Source organism: Gopherus evgoodei, chromosome 4, assembly GCF_007399415.2.
Source record: "Gopherus evgoodei ecotype Sinaloan lineage chromosome 4, rGopEvg1_v1.p, whole genome shotgun sequence".
NCBI classification, from domain to species: domain Eukaryota; kingdom Metazoa; phylum Chordata; order Testudines; family Testudinidae; genus Gopherus; species Gopherus evgoodei.
The window spans coordinates 133,001,422-133,029,182 of NC_044325.1; the positions used below are offsets into that span (position 1 = coordinate 133,001,422).

General features: G+C 49.3%; 1 protein-coding gene across 3 annotated transcripts in view; it reads left to right on the forward strand.

Annotated features, from left to right (window-relative positions):
- ADORA1 (adenosine A1 receptor) overlaps positions 1 to 23,217 on the forward strand; it is an 87,215-nt gene extending 63,998 nt beyond the window's left edge. For all 3 annotated transcript variants that reach the window (XM_030561142.1, XM_030561144.1, XM_030561143.1), the window contains exon 3: positions 22,093 to 23,217. In XM_030561142.1, coding sequence (XP_030417002.1) covers positions 22,093 to 22,789 — 697 coding nt within the window. In that variant the 3' untranslated portion in view covers positions 22,790 to 23,217. The remainder of the gene's footprint in view (positions 1 to 22,092) is intronic.
- The last annotated feature ends 4,544 nt before the right edge of the window (positions 23,218 to 27,761 follow it).

Sequence of the window (27,761 nt, forward strand, 5' to 3'; positions counted from 1 at the left end):
ACGCCAGTGATACATTTCTGGCCTTCTGGATTTCATTTGCATCGTCCATGTTATTAAATAACAACATTATATTGCTGAGATAATGTCCCCATTCTGTTTTGAACCGTGCCTCACAGCACCCGAGCGCTGCGTGTCAGAGACGGTAAACCCAGCCTTCGTGAGGTATCATTGCTCATATCTTGCGAGTTTATTTTAAACCCGTCGGGAACAGAGTGAATGCTACAAATCAAAGAGGGTCAGTCAGTGAGTAAAACATTCCCAGAGGATGAGGATCAACTTTATGAACATTAAATCACTGTTTTTACTGCTTGGCTGAAGTATGAAATATGTGAGAATATGCCCATATCACACACTGATCACTGGTTACTTCCATTTCTTTGCCTTCTTTGGACAACATCCATTACATCCTGTGCAGTATCGTATGGTACGAAGGACGCAGAAGGGGTGAGAGGTTGCCATGCACGCCACACATCTTACATAGCGATCCCACCTGCTCCTTACTTCCCACATTCCAGTGGTTATTTCCTAAAGGCCTCGCTAATTTGCAGCACTTCTTCTTTGTTCTCTGTTTTCGCTGGCTGGTTCCATTCAGTTGTCATAGGGAGTAGGACGTTGTCTGTGGGTGGATCTGGAGCTAATGTTACTTTGCTGTACTACTGGATGAGGGCAGGGCACCTAGCAGGGGATCTGTAGCTTCCTGGAAGTCTGTGGCTTGCTTCTGGAGAGTGGAATGTGGATCTTTCTTCATAAATTCCTACATTAAAGCAAGAAGAATCCATCAGATCGTCTAGTTTGACTTCCTATATATAGAGCCCTACTAAATTCATAGTCCATTTTGGTCAATTTAACATGATTTTAAAAAGAGTACATTTTATGATTTCAGCTACTTAAATTTGAAATTTCCCGTTATTGTAATTGTAGAGGTCCTGACCCAAAAAGGACTTGTGGGGGGGTTGGAAGGGAGGTTGCAGTACTGCTTCCCTTACTTCTGCCCTGCTGCTGGTGGCAGCGCTGCCTTCAGAGCTGGGCAGCTGGAGAGCAGCAGCACGGTATTGCCACCCTTACTTCTGTGCTGCTGCCTGCAGAGCTGTCAGCAGCCGCCATTCTCCAGCCACCCAGCTCTGAAGATAGCAGTGCAGAAGTAAGGGTGGCAATACCATGCCAGGCCATCCTTACTTCTGTGCTGCTCCTGGTGGTGGCTCTGCCTTCAGAGCTGGTACGATATGGTACTGCCACCCTTATTTCTGCGCTGCTGTTGGCAGGGCACTGCCTTCGGAGCTGGGTGCCTGGCCAAAAGCACTGCTCTCCGACTGCCTAGCTCTGAAGGCAGCACAGAAGTAAGGGTGGCAATACCACAACCAACCCGTAAAATAACCTTGTAACCCCCCCTCTCCCCCTCCACAACTCCCTTTCGGGTCGGGACCCCCAATTTGAGAAATGCTGGTTTCCCCCCGTGAAATCTGTGTAGTAGAGGATAAAAGCACACAAAAGACCAGATTTCACGGGGGGAGACCAGATTTCATGGTCCATGACACATTTTTCATGGCTACGAATTTGGTAGGGCCCTACTTATATAACACCGGCCATAGAATTCCACCCAGTTACTTCCCTACATTGAGCCTAATATCAACTCTCAATTAACACGCCCCAGTCGGTATCGTTGTGACTATTTCTAAGGTCCTGGAGAACAGCAGTGTCTGAAGAGAGAGCTCTTCAGTTTAGCAGGCAAAGGTATAACAAGTTCCAGTGGGTGGACTGGGTTAGACAAGAAATAAGACGCAGTTTTTAAAGTGAGGATAATTAACCATTGGAACAACTTGCCAAGGGCTAGGTGGATTTGCCATTGCTGGGAAATTTTAAATCAAGACTGGATGTTTTTCTAGAAGATCTGCTGTCGTTCCAACAGGAATTAACTCAGGGCAGGTCTCTGGCCTGTGCTATGCAGGAGGTCAGGCCAGATGATCACAGTGGTCCCTTCTGGCCTTGGAATTTATGAAGGTTCTGGGCTAAATGTGTCTTCTACTTAATATGCATGAGAGCTGGCCTGAACCTGTAGTCAACAGTGCTTGTGAACACTCATTCAGCCTCCAAACAGGTGTGCAGTCTAACTGTGGCAATATCCCTTGTTAGTTCCTATTTGTTGATATCTGAGCTTTTGTTTGCATAGAGTGGTCCTCAATCTGTATTCACTACTCATTCATTGTCCTAATGGATTAAACAACTTCAGTTCACCAGTCAGGGAGCAGTGCCAACTCTGTATGATTCCGGTAACTCTCTATAAAGAGAGGCCAAGCGTTGTAAAACACCCTCCAGGTATCTAGTTGGGCACCCTTCTACCACGCAAGTGTCTGCACCCACAGTCACAGCATGGAGAGGAAACCAGGCCAAGCCAGGCTATGGATGTGGCTACTTTGAACTAGCCCACTGAGCCTGGGCCCTGTCACGCTGCAAGTTGAGTGTGCCCAACTGATAACATGACCTGGCCCCAGAATTTTTTCCCAGACAGTTCTGACCCATTTCTCCCAGGTCCCTGCACTTAGGCTATGTCGGTGGAACTGGAGTCAGAGGGCCCGTGTTCCCTGGAGGGACTGTTCCTGGGGGAGTGGGGACACCAGATGCACAGGGAACCAGGTGAGTTAGACTGGAAGCAGCTCAGCCACACGGACAGAACAGTGCACAGGGTATAATGGAATCACTCTGGTTCAGCTTCACCTGCAGGCAGCCTTGCTCTTTGTAAATGAAACACACTCTGTGCTGTGATAACGCTGGGAGCAGCGTTCTCATCCCCATCCTCTTCAAGCCTTAAGCAAAGTGAGGGAGCGAGTGTAGAATGAAGCAAATTCGTGCCAATGGCTCCCTGTTTGTTGTCGCTCTCGTTTATCCACCGGGAGAGATCTGTTGGCCTCCAGTGCTGGGATTCACCTTGATCTGCTCGTCCTTGCTCTGCTTGGTCTGGCTTTGAATCAATGCCGTATGTCCATGCAAAGATAGCCAGGAGAACTTGCTAACATCTGCAGCAAGCTCTTCTTTGGCGACAGGCCTGGACAGGGGGTCAAAGTCCCTGTCGTGGTCCTGTGACTCTCCGAGCCCAGAGCTGGGCAGGGATGGGTGTGTGAGGAACAGGGAGAAGGCCAGGCAGGGTCCTCTCCATCCATGCTATGAGGGCAGCGTGTGTCCTAGTTCCCAGGGCTTTCCACTCTGAGCCATACAGGGGATGGGGAAATAGGCTTTCTGTATTAAGGACCCTAATACAGGGTTCAATGCTGACTTGAAAGCATCTGCCTGGAGACTGAAAGTCCTAGATCAGATGCAGCTGACCCTCCCTGGGCAGCTGAGCCTGGGTCAACCCTTCCCTGAGCCATGCATCATTTACATCCGTGCAAATGAAGTATGAAATGCACCCAAATCAGACCAGAAAGGTTTGCACCACTCTGGACACGTCTACACTACGGTAGCCTCACACACATTCCCAGAACACTAGACATTACTTCCGGAAGCAGCATGGGCCAGCCCTCACTCATGTGACCTCTCATGTGCAGTGATTGTGAGGTCACGCCCCACAAGGGATGCCATTTTGATGAGTGCACTGCCTCACCCCTGCTGGTGTGACCTCGCACACACAGTGCGTGTGACGACATGCCGCCAGAGGGGGTACCATCTTTAAGGGCACACTGTGCAGCCCCCAGCAGCATGACCCCACATGCATGTTGCTTTCCAGGTCATGCCAAAGGAGAAAGAGCGGTGTGCTGTTAAAAATGGTGTCTCCTGTCTAACAAAAGCACATCTGATTTTGTCCCACTACCAGATGTGGGAGAAACTACATCTCCAGCTCGAAGTGTAAACATACCCTGTAAATGACACACAAGGTGCAAAGCTGGTGAAAAGTCAGACCTCTGCAGCCTGAAAGCTGGAGGAGTTTGGGTATATACCATAAATACTGTAGGAATGGCCGCTTGTATGGGATATGAGTTTGGAAGAATCCTGTTTTTCCTGGAATTTTTGCAGATTTTGGCAGAACACTGGACAATTGGGTATAAGGGCACATACACAGCAATTAGCACCAAAAAATTCCTGACCTGGTGCCCCTGGGATGCCTTTTGTGCAGGACCAACTCCAGTAGGCTTGCTCTGAGCATTACGGCTGGCTTGGGCCCCACAGGCAAGATAGGTGGGGGAACACGTCGTTAGAGAAGCCAGCTGGGATTCAGTTAGGCTGGGACTATATACAGATATTGTACCAGTGTCAGTGGAGAGGTGTGGGGTGACTTTTTATCAACAGAGTGGCACTATTACCACCCGTAGTGTTGGCTAGTATAAATGTGATCATCCTGTATGGGAATCATCTACACTGGTGTCTGCTTTTATACCCGGATAACTTCATCTGCCCCAGGGAAGCTGTCCAGCTTTCACTGTACAGGTATAATTAAAGGGATATAACTTCTATGTGTAGGCAAGATGCTTTGGAAAATGTTAGCCATTATGCCATCCTAATTTACCCTCACTGGCGCTTTCTGCAAAACTGTCATTTTCTTGTTCGTCTTATGTTGCCTGCTCTCACTCAGTAGGACAGATTCACTGATCCATTTATTCTTCAGCCGACTTGGCCCATTTGCCTTCATAAATTCTCTCCCTCTCACCCCTGCCTTTTCCTCCTCTCCTGGACACAGTCATTTCCATACAAGTGTCCTGAAGGGTCATTCTCCTGCTTTAATTGTCAGGCCTAAGCAAATGCAGCTGTCACATTTGCATTTTGCTTTTCCTGGACCCGGCTTCTCCCCGTCACTTTGACAAGGCTGGAAGCACAGAACTGGTCACGTTTCTGCTGATTTTTTATTTTTTGCCGCCGTTTGTTGTTTATCCAATGTTTAGTGCTTTTCCAACAAGGATGCTAGTCAGATCCGACTCCACTCATTGAGCCGCTAAGAAAACACTGTGGGCACTGTGGACAGGAAAAGGAAGGACTGGTCAATTTCTGCAACATGGATTTTTTTTCTCTCGTATTTCTCTTCATCGATGTCACTAGGACATTTCCATCAAAACTAGTGATCAGTGACTTCTGGGGTCATGAACACTGCTGCCAGCAGAGCTACCAGTAAACATCAGAGTGTCTTTATTAATAAAACACGCTATAATCCTGGCCCTGGACACGCACTGGACTTGTTAAACAATTTAGTTAAACCAGAGTAAACCCAGGGTGGGGACACAAAATCCTGGTTTCCAGTGGCCTTCAATTAGTTCAGCTTGTGTCTGTAAAGCCAATGCAGCATCAGTGGGCAGTGCAGAACTAGGAAGCAGGATGTTGCTTGGTGTACGGGTTTACAATGCAGTTAAAGGTGTAGTTGGTGGCCTGTGGACAGAGGACAGGCTGCTAGCGATTAGCTGTGTTCACAGTTCATATTTAGTATCAACCACAGGGCATTCTTCTCCACTGGCTGCCCCTGCATGTGTAGATGTGCTCTAGCTAGCTTTAATCTGGCTAGTTTGCACCAGGAGCAGAGAAGCTATGCCCATCCAGACTAGCCACCTGAGCACATGCCCAGAGAGCCTGAAAGCCAGCAGCACTGTTCCCCTGTGTGTAGACAAGGCCCGAGAGCATTTCTCTCTGGGGATCTCAAAGAGCCTCACACTCTCTGTGCAGCAGAGATGGGGTTAAGGTAAGAGAAAGTAGGTGAGCTCTTTTCCCCCTCGACTGCTCTAGCTTATATCATGGAGCAAGATGGACCCTGGACAGCCCACGAATCAAGGAGCTGCAAAGGGACTGAAAGCCACCTTGGCTGCAGTCCCCGGAGCTGCTCGGATACTGGCCAGGGTCAGGGCCTGTGGGTTCAGGTTGCTTTTGCTAATGCTCAAATGCCTGAATAAAGAGCTGAAAGGCAAGTTTTTGGGTTTAAGATTAAATAGGCAGGAGCCTCTCCATATCCACCAGAGTGGGGACGCTCAGGCTGACCTTCCTAGCGCTGCTGCGGCCTTGTCTCCACTAGTAAGTTGCACTGAGTTAACTCTACTGGTATAGCTAAAGCAGAGCCACCGCCCACACCCACATCCTAGTGTGGGCTCACTTACAGCCAGGGCCGGTGCAACCATTTAGGCAAACTAGGCAGCCGCCTAGGGCGCCTGGTGGTTGGGGGCACCTAAAAGCCTCCTCAGGTGAGGAGGTGGAGGTGAGCTGGGGGAGGGGGGGACTCGGAGAGCGTTGCCCGCAATAACAAGGGGGGGCGCACAGGGGAACCGCTCCCTGCCCCAGCTCACCTCCGCTCTGGCTCCTCCGCTGAGCACACAGCCCAGCTCTAAGTCTCCTCCAATCAGCGCTGCAAGCCTGGGTTTGGAGGAGAATTTGAGCAGCGCCAACGCGCTCTGTGGAGGAGGCGGAGCCGAGGTGAGCTGGGGCGGGCTACTCAGGCAGGCTTAGTTTCCGCAGGAGGTCTCCCCAGGCAGGGTTTGCTGCAGGGGGAAGAGGGGAAGTCTCCCCAGGCAGGGTTAGTTGCCATGGGGTGGCGGGGGGGAGAGGGGTTAGCTGTCGCGGTGGGGGGGTAGCTGCTGCAGTGGGGGGGCTCCCCAGGTGGAGGACTGAGTTAGCTGCTTGGGGGCGGGCAGGGTTAGCTGGGGGGCATGCAAGGTGGAAGTTTCGCGCCCTAGGCGAAACTTCCTTGCACCGGCCCTGCTTACAGTCGTATAAAGAAGCTTTCTGCTGGTACAGCAGTTCTGCTTGGGAAGGGGATATGTGTACTAGGAGAAGGCACTGGTGTAACTGCATCCACAGTGGAGCTGGTCCTGGTATGAAAGACTGGTAAATAAAACCACACCCTGACCGACAGAGTTCTCCCCGCTGAACTTTGAAGTGTAGGCCAGGCCTAAGGTTTAAAAAAGGGCAGGAGAAGAAACATTGTACGTGCGTGTGCAGAGCCCTTTCCTGCCCTCGTCACCCACTGTGATGAAACAAACAAGGGCACTGACCCAAGTGGTGTTTAAATGATTTGCCCGTGGTCAGGTAAGGAGTCTGAGGCCGAGCCTTAAATAGAAGCCTGCTGTGCCAACTCCTGGCCAGGTGCTTTAACCACAGGTCGCCCTTTCACAGCTCTCTCAGGCACGATGGAGTTCTAGTCACAACAGTATCTATAATGGCCCTGTCAGGGTTCCCCCCCCCCACAACTCTGAACTCTGGGGTACAGATGTGGGGACCTGCATGAAAGACCCCATAAGCTTATATTCTACCGGATTAGGTTAAAAACTTCCCCAAGGCACAAATTCCTTTCCTTGTTCTTGGATGGTATTGCTGCCACCACCAAGTGATTTACACAAAAATTCAGGGAATGGTCTCTTGGAATCCCTATCCCCCCAAAATATCCCCCCAAGTCGCTTCACCCCCTTTCCTGGGGAGGTTTGAGAATAATATACCAACTAATTTTCTTAGCAATGTGAGTACAGACCAGACCCTTTATCTTCAGGACACTAAAATCAAATCGGGTTCTTAAAAGAAGAACTTTATTATAAAGAAAAAGTAAAAAAAAAAAAAAAAGTAAAAGAATCACACCTGGAAAATCAAGATGGAAGGTAACTTTTCAGGGTAATAAAAAGATTTTAAACACAGAGGACTCCCCTCTGGACTCAGCTTCACAGTTACAAAAACAGGAATAAAACTACCTTTGTAGAATAGGAAAACTCACAAGCCAAAACAAAAGATAACTTAACACATTTCCTTGCCCTACTTACAATTTCTGTAATTTTAGAAGGGTCATTCCAGGTTTTTTCAGGAGATGTACCTGCTTGGTCTCTCCCTCCATCCTGAGAGGGAACAAACAAAGAGAGCCACAAACAAATCCTACTTCCCCAGATTTGAAAGTATCTTCTTTCCTCATTGGTCCTTCTGGTCAGGTGCCAACTAGGTTATTTGAGCTTTTTAACCCCTTGCAGGTAAAGCAATTCAGTACAGCTGCCAAGGAGGGATTTTATGCTACTCTTTTCTCTATATTTATGACAGGCCCTGTTTATTCATAGCCCTTATGACCAGCTATTTGGAGCTACTGAGAATGCATCTAATTCAGAAGCATATGTTTTGCTTTGGAGCAGAGAAGCAGTGGCAGCCCGGGGGCTCCTGCATGTCGGTGCATTGGGTGGGTCCTGGATAGCACCGAAGGTTCCTGGTAGGTGGAGGCTGGTGGGAGACTGTGGAGAATAGCAGCTTCCATGACCAGCTAACCCCATTGCACGTTACTGGCCCAACAGAAAGACTCCCATTACTTTCAATGGGGCTTTGGATCAGGCTTTTAAAAAACAAAAGGCACTGAGGCATTTACACAAAAGAAATGACACCTCTCATTGTATCTGCGGATGTTTCTGCTTCCCCGTGGTGCTGACCTGACTGCTTGGGAGCCATCCACTTGGTTGTGTTACTCCCACTGCCAGTCGCACCTCTGAGCCCCGCTCACCACCCTGGCCCTGGTACATCACTTACACTGTCCAGGTTCACCCTGAGAGGAAGGACCTGAGCCATTTCTGGGAGTTTCCATTCCACAGGTGACGCAGGAGGATTTAGACTCCAAAGCTGCAGAGGGACCCAGCAGGATGAGTGTGGATGGACATCCCATGCCTACGAACAGGAGGAGGCCACCCACCGGAGCAACAGGTTCTGTCTCCATACCATCCTCTGACCTGAAGCTTGACAGTGATTGAAGATACTGGCAGTTAGCACTGCAGACTGTTTGCTAGATTTTCAATAAGCTTGCTTAGGAGAGGAAGCCTAGACCCAGGTAGTCTGCAAAGTCAAAGGCGAGGCTTCCACATGCTGTAGCGTAGGTGGTAGATTCCACTCATGGGAGATGTTGACAGTTCTTTAGAGGCAGGGTCCCAACTGTTCTCCATACCACCCAGACACGCCCAGGGTCAGCGTCGCAGCTGGTTGGCATCAGTACCTCCAGGACTCATTGTGTGACTGGGATGAATGCTTTGGAGAAGGGTGCTGTGCATCTGGTCTTGCTCTCAGTGGCCCATGCAGCTGTCCCCAATGTGACAGATTTTCTCTACAAAGTGAGAAGACAGCAGAAGGTGCTGGACTCTGGCTGAGTTTATGCAGAGTTCTGTGGGTTGTGTTTTTGCAGCCTGTCTGGTGAAGAAGTTGGAACTCTTCCCATCTTCTTGGCCATGGTGTCAGTTCGGAGACATTCTTTGTGTCTGAGACTCTCTGTACCAGACTGTCTTGTCCATCAGTCAAACACTAGTTCTCTTCTTTCCTATGTTTTCTGCCATAAGTCTGTAAGGGTGACTTCATGGTTATAGAGCCCTTTCTGTGTCTGATCTGCAGGGGTGGGAGTCTGTTACAGTCCCACCTGGTGAGGTAGCCTCTGGAGCTCAAGCTGTAGCAGCTCGTGCTTTTAGCTCTGGAGATCCCTGGCTGCTAGCCGTGATGAGGGCTTTCATGTAGGGGGTTTCAGCCAGGGTCTGAATGGTTGCTGCTTTCAGACATTTGAAATGAGCGTCCTTGGCCCAGAACCCTCTGGTGGTGTGTGCTGTGTACTCCTCTGTGCCTGATCCAGAGGGTGCGAGTCTGTTACAGCTCTAACAGCTGTGGAGATCCCTGAGTCAATTCCTGGGTCTGGCCAAGATGGCAGCCATCACATGAGCCATCACATGAGCTCCCTAGGGCAGAGGCTGTGGTTTCTGGAGTTACAGAGTTTTAGGCCAGAAGGAACCAGCAGATCATCCAGCCTGCCTTCTCATGTATCACAGGACACCAACCCCACCCAGCATCCGTACACTAAACCACACAATTGAAATGAGACCAAAGTCTTACAGCTCACAGAAGACTAGACTATTATGGGCCACAGGCAGGGAACAGGAGGGTCTGAAGTGCACCAGTGCCCAAGGCCCCCGCAACGGCAGAGAAATGATTACATGAGAGAGACCAATATAATCCTGGCAAGTGACCTGCGCCACGTGATGCAGATAGGGTTGCTAGGTGTCCGGTTTTTGACTAGAAGTCCGGTCAGCGGTGCAGTGGGGCTAAGGCAGGCTCCCTGCCCGGCTCCACACAACTCCCAGAAGTGGCTGGCATGTCCCTGCGGTGCAGGGGCAATCAAGGAAGCTCCACTCTGCCCAAGCGCCGGCTCCGCAGCTCCCATTGGCCAGGAACCATGGACAATGGGAGCTGCGGGGGCAGCACCTGCGGGGGCAGGCAGCACACACGGTACAGAGCCGCCTGGTTGTCCCTGCGCCTAGGAGCCAGACATGCTGGCCACTTCCCGGAGCCGCGTGGAGCCAGGGCAGGCAGGGAACCTCTCTTAGCCCCACTGCACCACCGACTGGGAACCACCTGAGGTAAGCACTGCCCAGCCAGAACCCACACCCCACATCACCTCCCACACCCCAAGCCCACCTGAGTCCCCACCCGCACCCAAACTCCCTCCCAGAGTCTGCACCCCAACCCTCTGCCCCAGCCCTGAGCCCCCTCCCACACCCTACTCCCCAGGCCTAAGCACCCTCCCAGAGCCTACACCCCCACCTCCTCCTGTACCCCAACCCCCTAACCCTGAGCCCCTTCCTGCACCACAAACCCCTCATCTTTCCCAGAGCGTGCACCCCCTCCCACACACCAACCCCCTGCCCCAGCCCTTAGCCTGCTCTCGCACCCCTTGGCTCCAGCCTGGAGCCCCCTCCTGCACCCCAAACCACTCATCCCTGGCCCCACGCCAGAGCTTGAACCCCCAGCCGGAGCTCTCACCCCTCCTGCACCCCAACCACTTTCCCCAGCCCTGATCCCCCTCCTGTACCCTAAACCCCTCATCCCCAACCCCATCGCAGAGCCCAGACCCACAGATGGAGCCTGTGCCCCCTCCTGCACACCAACCCCCTGCCTCAGCCCTGAGCCTGCTCCCGCACCCCTCGGCTCCAGCCCAGAGTCCCCTCCTGCACCCCCCAACTCATCCCCAGCCCCACTGCAGAGCTTGAACCCCCAGCTGGAGCCCTCACTCCCTCCTGCACCCCAACCCCCTGCCCCAGCCTGGTGAAAGTGAGTGAGGATGGGGGAAAGCGAGCAACGGAGGGAGGGAGGATGGAGGGAGTGGAGGTGGGGCCTCAGGGAGGGGGCAGGGCAAAGGTGTTCAGTTTTGTGTGATTAGAAAGTTGGCAGCCCTAGCTGTGGAGGAAGGCAAAAAACCCCAGGGCCCTGGCCAATCTGACCTGGGGGGAAATTCCTTGCCAACCCCACATCTGGCAATCAGTTAGACCCGGGACATGTGAGCAAGAAACAGCCAGCCAAGCTCCTCAGAGAGCAGTTGCTCAGTGCCACCACAGAGCCCTGGCACTCCTCTTCCTATGTCCCATCTCCAGCTGCAGCCATCCTGGATGCTTCAGAGGAAGGAGATTTAAAAAAACAAAAACAGAACGCATTGCGAGGGGACATCCCTTTCTGACCCCTGCGAGTGGCTGGTTGAAACCTTGAAGCGTGAGCTTTTAGGAACATAAGACATAGCCCTGGGCCTAGAGCTCACTTCCAGCATATGCGGACTGCACCCAGTAACCCTTTGGGGGGCTGTTATCACAGAAGTAAAGAACAGTGATAAATTAACAAGTTTACATTATGACTCCCTCTGGTGATAAGTGATTATTTCCAGTCAGTGAGCAAGCAGCTGGGAATAAGTATCCAACTTCAGTCTCATAAATCTTTAACTTTTTTACAAAGTGTCCTTTAAACGCTTCCTGGAGAAACATCTGAGGTTTCACAATTCTTCATAGCGCTCATCCTCCATGTCTTTGTGCAGCGGCCTCCAGGAGTCTGCAAGATCTGAAGCAAAGATAGGCAAGGGAAAAAGGATCAGAAACCTAAGCCACCAGAGATCAAAGCCTTTTTGTCAGGGGGTTTCCGTGAGATCAGCAGCCATTCTGGCTTTTATTTCTGCATAATAATAACTCAGATAAGCTGCATTTCAGTTTTACTTTCCCATCCCCACTCACTTTGTCCAGCTTCATGTGATTAGCTGAGCCCTGTTTTCTTAGAGAACTTTTCACTGATTTATTTCCCTGGGGATCTTATTGGAATAAGATGTACCATGTAAGAATTACTTTATTTGAGTCCAGCACAGCTGCTAGGGCTACTTGGAAAATTATAGCTATTTTCTACAAACAAAAAAGCCAAAGAAACTAAAAACATTTGTTTCATGTGAAAATTTTCTCCAAAATTTTTCATTTTTTGTGAAAACAAAATGGAAACATTTCATTTTGATTTGAATCTAAATTAATAATTTGGGGGGAGGGGCAGTTTTGAGGGTATTTCCCCCCATCTCTCCCTCCCCCTCCTTTTTCCACTGGAAAAGGATGGGAAGGGCCCAAAACCTGAAAATATTTTGTTTCAAATTAAACCCAAATGAAATTGAAAAATTCCAAACGACCTGGCCATTAAAAATGTTTGAACTGCCCAAAAAACATTTTTTGTAAGAAATAAAATCCTTTTGGATGAAGAAACATGTCTTCCGGCTCCATTCGTGGTTTGCCCTGGAGAATGGAATCATAGATAATACATGAGTACAAATTTCTCTAATGTCAACAGGGCCATGCTCAGCCACCAACTCTGACTGGCAGTAAGAGGTGGTTGCTGGAAATGGAATCAGGCTAAGCTTTAAAGCAGAGGTTGTTTTGAAAAATACTGTAATTGTAACTTGAATGTTGTGCTGTTCAGTGTGAAGCTCCCCTATCGTGGTGATAGGGGGAGCTGAAAACCAAGAAAGAAGGAAAACCCATTAGCACAATGATGAGATACTGAAGGGGGATGTAATAAAAGTGTAAATTCATAGAGCTGAAGGCCAGACGGGACCATTACATCAGCTAGTCTAGCTTCCTGCATAACAGAAGTCATTAAATTTCACTCAGTTATCTCTGTATTGAGCCCAATAATGTGTGTTTGGCTAAAGTCTCTTTTCCAGAAAGGCTCCAGTCTGGGTCTGAAGACATCAAGAGATGGAGAATCTGCCACTTCCCTGGGGAGTTTGTTCCAAGGGTCAATCATCCTCATAGTTAAACATTTGACCCTGATTTCTAATTTGAATCAGTCTGGTTTTAACTCCCAGCCGTCTCTCCTTGTTCTGCCTTTCTTCACTTCTAACCATGAGGCATAACAATAATGAAGGTATTTGCTATTAATGTGATTTTTCGAGCACCTGAACAAGTGCCAGGTACCACATAAACCCACAGTCCTGCCCTGAGGAGGACTAAATTCAGGATGACATAAATGAAGGTAAAAACAGTCCTGGAGATGGATGGAGGACAGAGGAGGGTGAGGTCCATTCACACTCCGATGGTCCCTCACTTCACATGGGCTCCGTGGCTGGAGTTGAGTGTTGGGTGGGATTTCAATGAGGCGAGGGAGTGATGTGAAGATGGAAGAAGCATGAGGAAGAAAACGAAAAGGGTACCCAGGGGGGCACTGGCAGAGCAGAGAGGACTTGAGGGGATGACATAAAAGAGGATGACATCTATCTATCTGTCAGAGTTTTATGCCGGTGCCCATCACAATAGGAACTGGGCACCTTCCATGTGAGATAGTCAAGTCCCTAGTGGACTTTCTGGTATCTCTGACGCTTCTGTTTTCAGGGTCAATCCTTGGGGTAGGATGTTTGGTTCTGATTGGGTTAGGTGTTATTAATTCCACTATTTCACTTTGTTTATTTATCCGGATAAGTCAGCGGTTCGGTAGATGGCAGTACCTGGGTGGGGGGTGTCATGCTTATGATGGAAGAAAACTTTACCGCCCCCAGCCTTGGGCATTAGTGTCTCCCAAGTGAGCTCACACTAGTGCTGTTCTATGTCTTGTCCTACCCTTCTCCCAGTGTCGCTGACTCCTCCTGCCTCTTCTTGCAAGCTCTTCGAGAGGCATGTGCACCATTATCCATGGTGCAACGTGTCATTCTCGGGCACAAAGCAATAATGGTAACAAAGGGAAGGGAAGCGTGCACAAACACCTATTCACAGACATGCGAGTGCCTATGCACGTGTGCACACCGACACAGAAACATGCAAACGCACACATTCCGATCCCATCTCTGACATAGTCTCCTGCCAACATTTTATATTCCCACCCACAGGCTGTGGAGAAGAGCTGTCTGAGGGTCCCTGAATCTGGGGTCTGTTCTCCCCAGTGCAATTGAGGGAAGGGAGTCCTCTATGGCTTGTGAAACCCGTACAGTACCGGGAACTGAATCGTGGGCACGTGCAGAGACAGGGGAGCAGGCAGGATGGCAGGTGATGTGCTGATGCATGGCCGTTACAAATGCCCAAGATGGATCAGACAGGTTATGTAGAGGGCTGATGGGGGCTTTAGGGCAGGATGTATGTGGGTGGGGGGGTCGGAAGGTAGGATTGTGGGAGGGTTGGGTGGGAGAGTGGTTACACTCTGTGTGTGTGATCAGGGGAGATGGTGTGCAAGGGACCTGTGTGAGTAGGGAGTGGGTGCAGGCAGGAGAAGGTGTATAGTGGGGCATAGGTAGTAGCTGTGGCGGGATCTTTGTGTTGGTGGGGGTGGAGAGGCCGGGCGTGATCTAGGTGTGTCACCAGGTAGGGAGGGCGCTGAAGGTGTCGCCAATGGGATGTGGGATGCAAAGGGGATGGGTTTAGCAAGCTGGGCGTGACGTGGCTGGGCCGTGTGGGGAAGCGGGGGTGCAGGCACTGGGAGGGTGTAGTGGAGTACAGGGGGACCATGGGGCTGAGTGTTATTTGCGTTACCATAGCCCGTAGGGAACCCCCTGACATGGCCCAGCCCCCGTTGTGCCAGGCACTGTACAAACACAGCAAAACGACTGCCCACCCCCCAAGGAGCTTCTGATTGAAGTAGAAGGCAAGACCCCAGGTGGATACAGACAGATGAGGGAGCACAGGGAATGGGGTTCGGTGGCGTGGAAGTGAGAAGGGAGTGTGTTTGTGCGTGCAGCGAGGGTGCGTGCTGTGTGCTGCTTCTGGGCAGCACTGGCTTGCACACACCCCGGAGCTTTGCAGGGTGCTTATCATTTCCAGCTGGCTGAAGTGCTTTGCTGCAGGGTGGGGAAGGCATCCAGCAAAGACAGGTTCCCTGCATGTCCCCCCCACCCCCCAACGTCCTCCCTCCTCTGGGATACCATGCCAGCCATATGGCCACTGGTTAGTGGAAAGCGGGAGCGACACAGCCAGAGCTCCTTTCTCCTGGGGTTCAAATACACAAGCTGTAAATACCTAGAATCGAAACAGGCAATGGCAGAGATGCTGTCTGAGCAGCTTCCTGGCTGCTGTCCCGGGTCCGAGCCCAGAAAGGGCTCCTCACCAGGGGCCTCTGGGCACTGGAGACAGATTCATCAGACTGAGACAGCATCAATCCCTGCTGTAAAATGCAGTATGTGGAGGCAATTAAAGTATCACGCCCTCTGTCCACCCCACCCCCCTACTCTCCGCACTGGCCCAGCTCTCCAACTACCTCCAGCCCTGACAAGCCCCACAGCAGATTCAAGGAGCCCCAATCTCTGAGCTATCCCTCTCGCCAGAGATACAGCCCCTCCTCACCATTCCCTCCCTGCTAAGTGACGCTGCTCTGAGGGGCCTGCACCAGGACTGGTATGGAACCTGCTCAGCTCCCACTCAAATCAACAGAAGCCTGGACACGCCACTCCCAGAAAATCCACTATCTGAAGCTGAGAAATGGGAGCTGCAGCTCGTTGGATGGGGGTTCCCAGTGGCTTGTTCCTAGCCCGGCGAGGGCCGGAGAGAATAGGCTGCATGTGGGCATGGCTGTAGGCAGGTCCTTGCGAGAGGGTTTGAAACCGGTCGGTTATAATTCCCCTTTCCCCTGAGCTTGGCACCACCGGACTCAGGGTGGCAAAGGCGCTGGCTTTCCCAGTTGGAGGGATACAAGAAATAGTCCCAATGGCAGTATTTAGACATCTGTAAAAGATGTGGCATATACAGGGGATGTTCCACCCCACTCCCTCTGAGGGAGTCCCCATCCCAGCCCCCTGCCTGGCTCCCTGGAGGAGCTCTCTATCCCAGCTTCGCTGCCCCTCCAGTCCACAGCCCTTCCAGGGGCTCGCCATTTTCCGGAGTTCTCTCTAGTCCTGGAGGATCCTGCCCCCAATTGCTCCAAGGGAGGAATATCCCCCTTTTCCCTGCTCTGTCCAAATTCACAAGACCACTCTGAGTAGAGAGTGATGCCACCCAAGCTCCCCTGTGCTTGCCGCCAGCCAGCCCTTCCTTGCTCCCTCTGCTCCCAGGGCCCCTGCCTTGCTTTTCAAGCCACATGGCGCCTTTCTCCTGAGTCACCCGCTTCTTCCCAGAGGCTGCTCCCTTCCTGGAGTATAAATCACCAACTCAGAACACGGGCTCAGCTCGCAAAGGGAACAGCAAGCAATTCTCAGCCCCGCCATCCTTCCCGTGGGAACCAGCCTGCCCCTCTGGTTGATAGGAATCATTTCCCAGACAAGAGGTGCTTAGCAGGGGAAACAAATGGGGATTGACTGCAACAAACCCTTCTCCGCTGATAGATAGACCAGAGCACGCTTATGGTTATTGAATAATTTATGCTCAGTGCTCTAATGAGATTAGCAGCCTTTCCTTCCGCACCTCCCCTCCTCACACTGCTCTGGGGGGCCATGACACACTCCATTAGGCTCACTCCACCTTCTGACATCCTGCGTATTAGGACAGCAAAAGCCCAGAGAGCTGACGTTGAAGGTGACCTGCAATGGGGAAAGATTGGGTTGAGCCCTTACTTTGCTTTCTTGTGTATAACCCCCCCTGAAGTGACGGGGGATGGTACAGTTCCTTTCGGTTTTGTCTTTTCATCCGAGCTACTGGGCTTGTCTCCCCAGTTTTCCCTAGGAGACTCTAGAGATCTGGTAGGATTATGATACCATCAGCACCACAGACGTGAAACCTGAGCAATGGGTGAGGGAGGGAGGGTTAGTCAGACTGAGCTACGTTCTAGTTTGTTGGTGTTCACACCTATGCAATTGAAATGCCCAACAAACTGTAGATAGAAAGGCATTCTTGGTTAAAGTTTCAACACCTCCATCCCTTCAGTTAAGCACTGCTAAAACTTTTGCCCCTCACCTCCAAACCCTCCTCGGAGATCTTCTGCTAAAGCAGGGAAGGCAAGACCTGCTGTTCTGATGCTAAAACTTTTGTTAGGCGGGTGAAATAAGACCTTCCAGGCTTTATTGATTGGTCATGACAATATTTTGAAAAGGGGAACAACCCCAGAATGTTTTCCTGTGGCAGGTGGGTACATTGGAGAGCTGAACAGAGGTGCTGGGAGCTGAGCCGTGCAAAGCACCACCTAAGAATAGACAATCTTTGTCTCTCCCGCCCCTCAGCCCAGGCCTCAGAGAAGGCAGGCGTGGTCCTCGGGAACTGATATATTAGGAAATGAAAAAGCCCTTATCCAGAAGCTTCTCATACTGGCAGCAGTGGGGGATTGTAAAAGCAGCAAAGAATCCTGTGGCACCTTATAGACTAACAGACGTTTTGGAGCATGAGCTTTCATGGGTGAATACCCACTTCGTCAGATGCATGTAGTGGAAATTTCCAGGGGCAGATATATATATGCAGGCAAGCTAGAGATAATGAGGTAGTTCAATCAGGGAGGATGAGGCCCTGTTCTAGCAGTTGAGGTGTGAAAACCAAGGGAGGAGAAACTGTTTTTGTAATTGGCAAGCCATTCACAGTCTATGTTTAATCCTGAGCTGATGGTGTCAAATTTGCAGATGAACTGAAGCTCAGCAGTTTCTCTTTGAAGTCTGGTCCTGAAGTTTTTTTGCTGCAGGATGGCCACCTTAAGGTCTGCTATAGTGTGGCCAGGGAGGTTGAAGTGTTCTCCTACAGGTTTTTGTATATTGCCATTCCTAATATCTGATTTGTGTCCGTTTATCCTTTTCCGTAGCGACTGTCCAGTTTGGCCGATGTACATAGCAGAGGGGCACTGCTGGCATATGATGGCGTATATTACATTGGTGGACGTGCAGGTGAATGAACCGGTGATGGTGTGGCTGATCTGGTTAGGTCCTGTGATGGTGTAGCTGGTGTAGATATGTGGGCAGAGTTGGCATCGAGGTTTGTTGCATGGATTGGTTCCTGAGCTAGAGTTACTATGGTGCGGTGTGCAGTTACTGGTGAGAATATGTTTCAGGTTGGCAGGTTGCCTGTGGGCGAGGACTGGCCTGCCACCCAAGGCCTGTGAAAGTGTGGGATCATTGTCCAGGATGGGTTGTAGATCCCTGATGATGCGTTGGAGGGGTTTTAGCTGGGGACTGTATGTGATGGCCAGTGGAGTCCTGTTGGTTTCTTTCTTGGGTTTGTCTTGCAGTAGGAGGCTTCTGGGTACACGTCTGGCTCTGTTGATCTGTTTCCTTATTTCCTCATGCGGGTATTGTAGTTTTGAGAATGCTTGGTGGAGATTTTGTAGGTGTTGGTCTCTGTCTGAGGGGTTAGAGCAGATGCGGTTGTACCTCAGTGCTTGGCTGTAGACAATGGATCGTGTGATGTGCCCGGGATGGAAGCTGGAGGCATGAAGGTAGGCATAGCAGTCGGTAGGTTTTTGGTATAGGGTGGTGGTAATGTGACCATCACTTATTTGCACCGTGGTGTTTAGGAAGTGGACCTCCTGTGTTGATTGATCCAGGCTGAGGTTGATGGTGGAGTGGAAGCTGTTGAAATTGTGGTGGAATTTTTCTAGAGACTCCTTCCCATGGGTCCAGATGATGAAGATGTCATCAATGTAGCGTAGGTAGAGAAGGAGCGTGAGTGGACGAGAGCTGAGGAAGCATTGTTCCAGGTCAGCCATAAAAATGTTGGCATATTGTGGGGCCATGCGGGTGCCCATAGCGGTGCCACTGATCTGGAGATATATATGTCATCAAATTTGAAATAGTTGTGTGTGAGGGTAAAGGCACAGAGTTCAGCAGCCAGTTGTGCTGTGGCATCATCAGGGATACTGTTCCTGACAGCTTGTATTCCATCTGTGTGTGGGATGTTCGTGTAGAGAGCCTCTACATCCATGGTGGCTAGGATGGTGTTTTCTGGAAGGTCACCAATGCATTGTAGTTTCCTCAGGAAATCAGTGGTGTCACGGAGATAACTGGGAGTGCTGGTGGCATAGGGTCTGAGTAGAGAGTCCACATATCCAGACAGTCCTTCAGTGAGAGTGCCAATGCCCGAGATGATGGGGTGTCCAGGATTTCTGGGTTTGTGGATCTTGGGTAGTAGATAGAATAACCCTGGTCGGGGCTCTAAGGGTATGTTGATTTGTTCCGGTATTAGTGTAGGGAGTGTCCTGAGTAGATGCTGCAGTTTCTTAGTGTATTTCTCAGTGGGATCTGAGGGAAGTGGCCTGTAGAATTCGGTGTTGGAGAGTTGTCTGGCAGCCTCCTTTTGGTAGTCAGACCTGTCCATGATGACAACAGCACCTCCTTTATCACCCTCTTTGATGATAATGTCTGGGTGGTTTCTGAGGCTGTGGACGGCATTGCGTTCTGCACGACTTAGGTTATGAGGCAAGCAATGTTGTTTTTCCACAATTTCTGCCTGTGCACGTCGGCGGAAGCATTCAATGTAGAGGTCCAGACTGTCATTTCGACCCTCAGGAGGAGTCCATGTGGATTTCTTCTTGTGCTGTTAGTGGGAGGGTACCTGTGTATCAGTGCGCTGTTCAGTGTTGTCCTGAAAGTATTCTTTGAGTCGGAGACGGCGAAAGTAGGCTTCCAGATCGCCGCAGAACTGTATCATTTTGGTGGGAGTGGCAGGGCAGAAAGAGAGTCCGCAAGATAGGACAGACTTTTCTTCTGGGCTGAGTGTGTAGTTGGATAGACTGACAATATTGCTCGGTGGGTTGGGGATACCACGGTTGTGGCCCCATGAGGCAGGTAGGAGTTTAGACAGCTTACAGTCCTTTTTCCTTTGTAGAGAGGTGAAGTGAGTAATGTAGATCTCCTGTCTTATTTTAGTGAAGTCCGTTTGTATGGAAGTTTAGTTATTAATGAGAGTCTCCAGGTTGGAGAGCTCTTTTTTGATGTTTTCCTGTTTGCTGTATAGGATGCTGATCAGATGGTTCCTCAGTTTCTTTGATAGAGCATGGCATAATCTCTCACTGTGGTCTGTGTAGTATGTAGATAGCAGTGGATTTTTTACCTTTAGTCCATTTGGTATGATGTCCATCCATTTGCATTTGGAAAGGAAGATGATATCTGTCTGTATTTGTGCAAGTTTCTTCATGAGGTTGATGGATTTCCACTCCATACGGCTAAATGCAGTGCCTTGCATGGTGTCAAGTATCAGAGGGGTAGCCGTGTTAGTCTGGATCTGTAAAAGCAGCAAAGAATCCTGTGGCACCTTATAGACTAACAGACGTTTTGGAGCATGAGCTTTCGTGGATGAATACCCATTTCGTCAGATGCATGTAGTGGAAATTTCCAGGGGCAGGTATATATATGCAGGCAAGCTAGAGATAATGAGGTAGTTCAATCAGGGAGGATGAGGCCCTGTTCCAGCAGTTGAGGTGTGAAAACCAAGGGAGGAGAAACTGTTTTTGTAATTGGCAAGCCATTCACAGTCTTTGTTTAATCCTGAGCTGATGGTGTCAAATTTGCAGATGAACTGAAGTTCAGCAGTTTCTCTTTGAAGTCTGGTCCTGAAGTTTTTTTGCTGCAGGATGGCCACCTTAAGGTCTTCTATAGTGTGGCCAGGGAGGTTGAAGTGTTCTACAGGTTTTTGTATATTGCCATTCCTAATATCTGATTTGTGTCCATTTATCCTTTTCCGTAGCGACTGTCCAGTTTGGCCGATGTACATAGCAGAGGGGCATTGCTGGCATATGATGCCGTATGTTACATTGGTGGACGTGCAGGTGAATGAACCGGTGATGGTGTGGCTAATCTCGTTAGGTCCTGTGATGGTGTAGCTGGTGTAGATATGTGGGCAGAGTTGGCATCGAGGTTTGTTGCATGGATTGGTTCCTGAGCTAGAGTTACTATGGTGCGGTGTGCAGTTACTGGTGAGAATATGTTTCAGGTTGGCAGGTTGCCTGTGGGCAAGGACTGGCCTGTCACCCAAGGCCTGTGAAAGTGTGGGATCATTGTCCAGGATGGGTTGTAGATCCCTGATGATGCATTGGAGAGGTTTTAGCTGGGGACTGTATGTGGGGATTGATTTCTCCTCCAGCCACCAGATGGTACAGGAGGAAGGTTTTTGTTGATTGCTGCCTCGGTGTCAGGACTCTTTTCTGTGGGGCTTCCCAGGTCACTCCACACCAGCTGAACACAGCCATATGGAGCTGGAGAGCTCCCTTGGGCAGAGCGCCAGAAAGCCATAATGTCATTCTGCTGGGACACCCTGACTTTGCCATGTCAGTGTCACCCGATATTTATGCCACACGGTGATGCCAAATAACAGGGCGTTGTGCTGTGGTTACAATCCGGGCCCTTTAAAATCCCTCCTGACTTACAGGTAGGGGATAATTTTGTCACAGGATCTGAGAGCCCGGCCCTGCCCATTGTGTGTCATTTGCACCTGTGCAAAGTGAGTGTGAAATGCTCCCACCGTGGGAGTGGAGTGTTCTGCTTCCAGCCACTGCTAACTTGGCTGGGCTGCAAACAGTAACCTAGAAGTGAATGGCCCATAGCAATTCTCTGACCCCCACCCTCTTTGGGCTTAAAACTGCCTCTGGCCTCTGAGGTCAATGTAAAACCACTGGAAGACCAGATTCAGTCTCCATCCCTCTCTCAGCCTCCACAAAGTCTCACCCCTCCTAGCACAGGAGCTTTCTCCTCTGCAGCCTCTGACCAGCCTGCCTGTGCCTCTTTGCCTCTCCATTTCATCTCAGCACCTTGATCCGTGCTCCCCTCCTGGTGCACCCTCACTACCCTCCTCAGGCATTCACTGTATGGGTGGATGCTGAGGCCAGATTTTCCAAAGAGCTCAGTATCCCACATGTATCCATCATGGGCTCTTCTGCAGATTGGGCCACTTGTTTGGGTGATTCCCTGGGAGCTTATCTCTCAAAATCCCCTTTTGCTGCAGGGCATGGAGCTAAGAAGTGACCCAAGCTGTGATTTCACCTGTATCTAACACCACGTGGTGTTTTCTGTCTCCTCCGCAGGTACAAGAATGTAGTGACCCCCAGACGAGCAGCTGCAGCCATCGCTTGCTGCTGGATCGTTTCCCTGCTCGTGGGACTGACCCCCATATTTGGCTGGAACAACCTGAACAAGATGAGGAGGACTCAGGAGGCAAACGCCAGCCACAAGGCATTCGTCATCAGGTGCCAGTTCGAGAATGTCATCAGCATGGAGTACATGGTCTATTTTAACTTCTTTGTCTGGGTGCTGCCTCCCTTGCTGCTGATGCTCATCATCTACCTGGAGGTCTTCAACCTGATCCGCAAGCAGCTCGACAAGAAGGTCTCCTCCAACTCATCGGATCCTCAGAAATATTATGGGAAGGAGCTGAAGATTGCCAAGTCCTTGGCACTGGTCCTCTTCCTGTTTGCACTGAGCTGGCTTCCGCTGCACACGCTCAACTGCATCACCTTGTTCTGCCCATCCTGCCAGACTCCCAGCATCCTGACATACATTGCTATTTTTTTGACTCATGGGAACTCGGCCATGAACCCCATCGTCTATGCCTTCCGGATCCAAAAATTCAGGACCACGTTCCTGCAAATCTGGCACCAGTACATCTGCTGTGAAACCGACAATACTAACAACCTGGACAACACCGAGCTAGGCAACTGGCCACTAGAGAGAGCAGGGACCGTCCCAGATGTGCCGTACCTTGATTTACAAAAGCCCCTTTAATGTCTAAAGAGCAAACTTGGCTTCACCCCCTCCACACAATCGTAAATGACTGGTATGGGGAAGGGGCACCAACGACCCCGGAGACCTGAGATGGTCAGACCAAGGAGATGTTTACCTGAGCTAGCATAGAGTATTATTTATTCACAGCCGTTGTACTGTTCTGATATTGTAGCCTGCACTGTTCTTTTTTTTCTTTCTTTTTTTAGGGTGAAGTGTATCTAGGTATTCAAAGGGGAACTGTACAGACAAGGATGTGATTTACCTTTAACTCAAATAAAAAAGGAAGACAGCAGCTCTGCAGCATTACGGATGGGTTCTCGCTCCCGGGGTCTCACTGTGGTGCTCACTCTTAAAACTGGGACAGCCAGAGGCTGCTCAAATCAAAAAGGATTATGAGATGGGAGAGGGGTACAGAGCGGGACAAGGGGAAAGTGGCTCAGGTTGTAAATGTCCCCATGCCCTTCTCTCCTACATCTCCCATAATGTTTCCTGTGATGCGGCCCCTCCCCTCATCAAGGGGGAGAGAGTGGTGCATCATGGGAGATGTAGTCCCACCAAGGAGTCCAGTCTGTAATAGAGAATGGGAGCATAAGGCACCCAAACTATTACTCCCATGAGGCACCGTGGCACCATGTTGAATAGAAACATTTCAAAATTTGACCAAATTATTTTGCTGAAAAGTTAATTTTCTGAGGGAAAAAAACCCTTATTTTCCAATCGGATTTAGGCAGATGACGTGGGGGCTAAGTTGCCCAAGTCTAGCAGGTCAGGCATCCTGTATGAAGCCGGAGAGTCATATTTTTTGAAAGGTTTGTCCCTGTCCAGTACCGGACATGGCTCTGCCCCAGGCAGAATGACCTCATATGCACAGTGCCTGCAAGGTCACAATGGTTCATGTCAGGTCATGGTGGCAGGGTATGGCCGGTATTCCTGGGGATGTGTCAGAGGCCACCCTGTCCTGCCTGCACTATAGCTTTCACTGGTGGAGTTGGGACACCTGAAACTCCCAGTGCAGATGCAAAGCCAGGGACTCTGGGGATGAGCCCGTGGGGACTACAAATAGGTGGCCTCTCTGTCTACACTGAACGCACAACTTGCTTCCAGGAAGGCCTCCGATGTGGAGCCTAGCCCGGACCTTAACTATGCTTCATAACCGGGCTAAGAAGGGCCTGACAGGACATCGTCCTACTTTTAGCTGCAGCTTCTCTCGCTGGTGCCTTGGACTGCATGCTGAGCTGGAGGCCTTCCCGAGGTAAGTGAGGTTGGCTTTTTCAGGTTTGTAAGCCTGAGTTGGTTGCTCTGGAAGCTCTGGAGCCCGATGGTGCCTGTATTTAGATGCTGCAATAGTGTAAATACACAGACAGCCATAGCCAGTGCTGCCACGTCAAGGACATAGCAGGCCATGATCTGTGGACTGGCAGATATTCAGGCTGCCCTTTAGTGGCACTGGCCAAAGCAGATGCCATCTGCCCCAGAATCCATCATGGTAGGAGCTTGTATCATGGGGGCTGAAGCCTCTTTGTTCACATGCTTTAGTTGTGAGTCACTGATCTGAGCTCTGAGCTCCCCTAGAAAGTCTTACATCCGTGGGAGAGCGCGCGACCCAGAGCTGCAACCTCCCCAGCCCCAGGAAAGCCTTTCACCGACATGTAGCTACCTGCGCAGCGTGGGCACAGCCTGCTTTTTACTGTGACGGACAGCTACATGTACGCTGCAGCTGGTGGTGCGTAATGTAGACATGGCCATTGCTGCTTGCGCCCAGCTTACCAGATGGTCCAGTTTGTGCCGTATCAGTGACCTGTCCTTTATCACTTTATCTTGTGCAAACTTTATCACTCATTATTTGAAGTTTTCTTCCAGGTCATTGGTAAAGATGTTAAATAGCATAGGATCAAGAACTGATTGCTGTGGGACCCCCACTGGAAACAGACCCGCTCAGCAATGATTCCTTGCTCACAATTACATTTTGAGAGCTAGCTGTGAGTCCGTTTTTAATCCATTTAATATGTGCCATGTTGATTTTGTATCATTCTAGTTTCTTAATTGAAATTGCATTCAGTACCAAGTCAAATGCCTTATAGAAGTCTAACTATATTACATTAACACTATTACCTTTATCAGCAAACTTGTAATCTTATCAGAAAAAAAGATATGCAATTACTTTGACAGGCTCTGTTTTCCATAAGCCCGTGGTGATTGGTACTAATTATATTCCCCTCCTTTAGTTCTTTATTAATTGACTCCTGTATCAGCCTCCCCATTATCTTGCCCGGGATCAATGTCAGACTGACAGGCCTATAATTACCCAGGTTGGCCCATTTATACTTTTTCAATATTGGCACAGCACTAGCTTTCTTCCACTCCTCCGGAACTTCCCCAGAGTTCCAAGCCAAGTTGAAAAAAAATCAACATTAACAGTACATGGAAGTCTTCAAACAAGTCTTAAAATTCTTGGCTGCATTTTATCCAGACCTGCTGATTTTAAAATGTCTAACTTTAGTAACTGCTGTTTAACATCCTCCCAAGTTACTGTTGGGAGGGAAGTATTTCATTATCATTATATGATATGACTACTTCAATCTGTCTTTTCCCCCCCAAATACAAAATAGAAATCCTTATTGAACACTTCTGCCTTTTCTGCATTATTATTAACAATTTTACCATTTTCATCTAGTAATGGACCAGTACCATGGTTAGGATTCCCTTTGTTCTTGATATACTTCAAAAACTCCTTGTTGTCCTTAACTCCATTGGCCATAGATTTCTCCTTGCATCTTTTTGCTTCTCTTATCAATTTTATACAGTTCCTTCTTTCTAATTTATATTCATTGCTATCTATTTCCCCTTTTTTCATTTGTTTATATACATAATATATAATATTTTATAGCTGCTTTCACTTCCCCTCTAAGGAAGGTTGGTTTTTCAACCAATGTAGCCTTCTTTCTCCATTGTGAGATTATGGGTTTTGGGGCATTTAGGAAAATGTTCTTAACCAGCTCCCAATTATCATTCACATTTTTCTGTTTAAATTCTTTCTTCCAGCTGTTTTGGCTCATAGTTGTTTTCAGCTTTGTGACATCATCTTGGCTGACATACCAGGGACCTCCAGAGCTAAAAGCACGCTCTGCTCCATCTTGAGTTAAAGGGTCAAGCTTGTCTAACAAACTCATCCTCTGTGGATCCAGCACAGAATGGTACCTCTGAAACACACGAACCAATGGGTTACATGAGATTTCCCCAGGCTTATATTTGCTCTCCTGTCCCATTTGAGCTGTAGGAGAACCCTCCAAGCACTTATGGGCTTTGCCTGGCCTAATGGAAGCTGCATTCTCCACTGGCATAGATACCAGGAGTTATCATTTCTACAAGCACAATATTTGACAGGAACTTCAAATATCTCCCGGTGCTCTCACTTGCTTTAAAATCTCCAGTGACCAGCAACCTGGAGAACGTTCAACGTCCATGCAGCCTCTATAACCAAGTAAACAAATACACCGACCGAAAAGAGTCTTTGTTAATTAACCTTAGCTCTGCCCCTATAATTCTGCACACTGTCTGCCTAATTGGTGTGGGAGGGTTCGCTGGTATCAACCACTGCAGCTTTAGAAATATTTGAAATGCCTAACTTTCAATGATAACATTACACAAACTACAAACATGCTCTCCTTCAGGATAAGTGGGTAAATTGAGAATTAGGGTGAGACTTGAGGTTGGTTTTAGAATCTTTTCATTTTCATGTCTCTTTGTTTGTAAAACATCATGCTAATAATGTTGTTTCAACTCAAGCACTCTTTATTCACGTCTATAACTCTGTCTTCCAAGACTTTAATTTGGCAAAAATATGGCACGAAGGAGTGCACATGACCTGCACTGGGTGATGTGTTCCTGTCAAGCAACCTCTAGGATGTTTGTAGTTTATTGCTGATGTTGCTGTAGATCATGGGGCCTTGTTCCCACTTTGAATCATATTCAGCCAAGCAGCCAGGTTCCTGTAATCGACATGTTTAGCTGGGACTTGCAAAGGCACCCAGAGGCCCTGGGGCTGGGAGGCTCATAAATGAAAGGCCATTCTGATGATTGTTCTCAGCAGAGTTCTGCAAAATTTTTCCACTCTGTGACCTCTGGAGAGAACTCTGTATTTGAGGAGGCAGGTCAGTGCCCTCACCATGGCTGCACATTGCAGCGAATTCACTTAGTACCAGTTACCCTTCAGAGTCGTAGATTCCCAAACCCATAAGGCACCGCTCTGATCGTCAAGTCTGACCTCCTACATAACACAGGCCTGAGAACCTCCCCATAATCATTCCTACAGCTGATCTTTTAGAAAAACATCCAGTCTTGATTTAGAAATAGTCAGTGATGGAGAATCCACCTCAACCCTTGCTAAATTGTTCCAGTGGTTAATTACCCTCCCTGTGAACAATTTACACCTTTTTTCTCCTTTGAACTTGTCTGGCTTCAGCTTCCAGCCATTGGGTCATGTTAGAGCTTTGTCTGCTAGTCTGAAGAGCCCATTATTAAATATTTGTTCTCCATGTAGGTGCTTATAGACAGTGGTAGGGTGACCAGATGTCCCGATTTTATAGGGACAGTCCCAATTTTTGGGTCTTTTTCTTATATAGGCTCCTATTACCCGCCACCCCCTGTCCCGATTTTTCACATTTGCTGTCCGGTCACCTTAGATGGTGATCAAGTCACCCGTTAACCATCTCTTTTTGAAGCTGACTAGATTGAGCTCCTGGAGTCTGTCACTCTGAGGCAGGCTTTCTAATCCTTTAACCATTCTCCTGGCTTGTCTCTGACCCCTCTCCAATTCATCAATATCCATCCTGAACTGTGGACACCAGAACCAGACATAGGATTCCAGCAGCGGTGGCACCTATTTGAGAGTCCCCCTGCATTACTATCAACTTCTCCTTTCTTCCATTTGTACATAATATTTTTTATAACTGTCTTCACTTCCCCTCTAAAC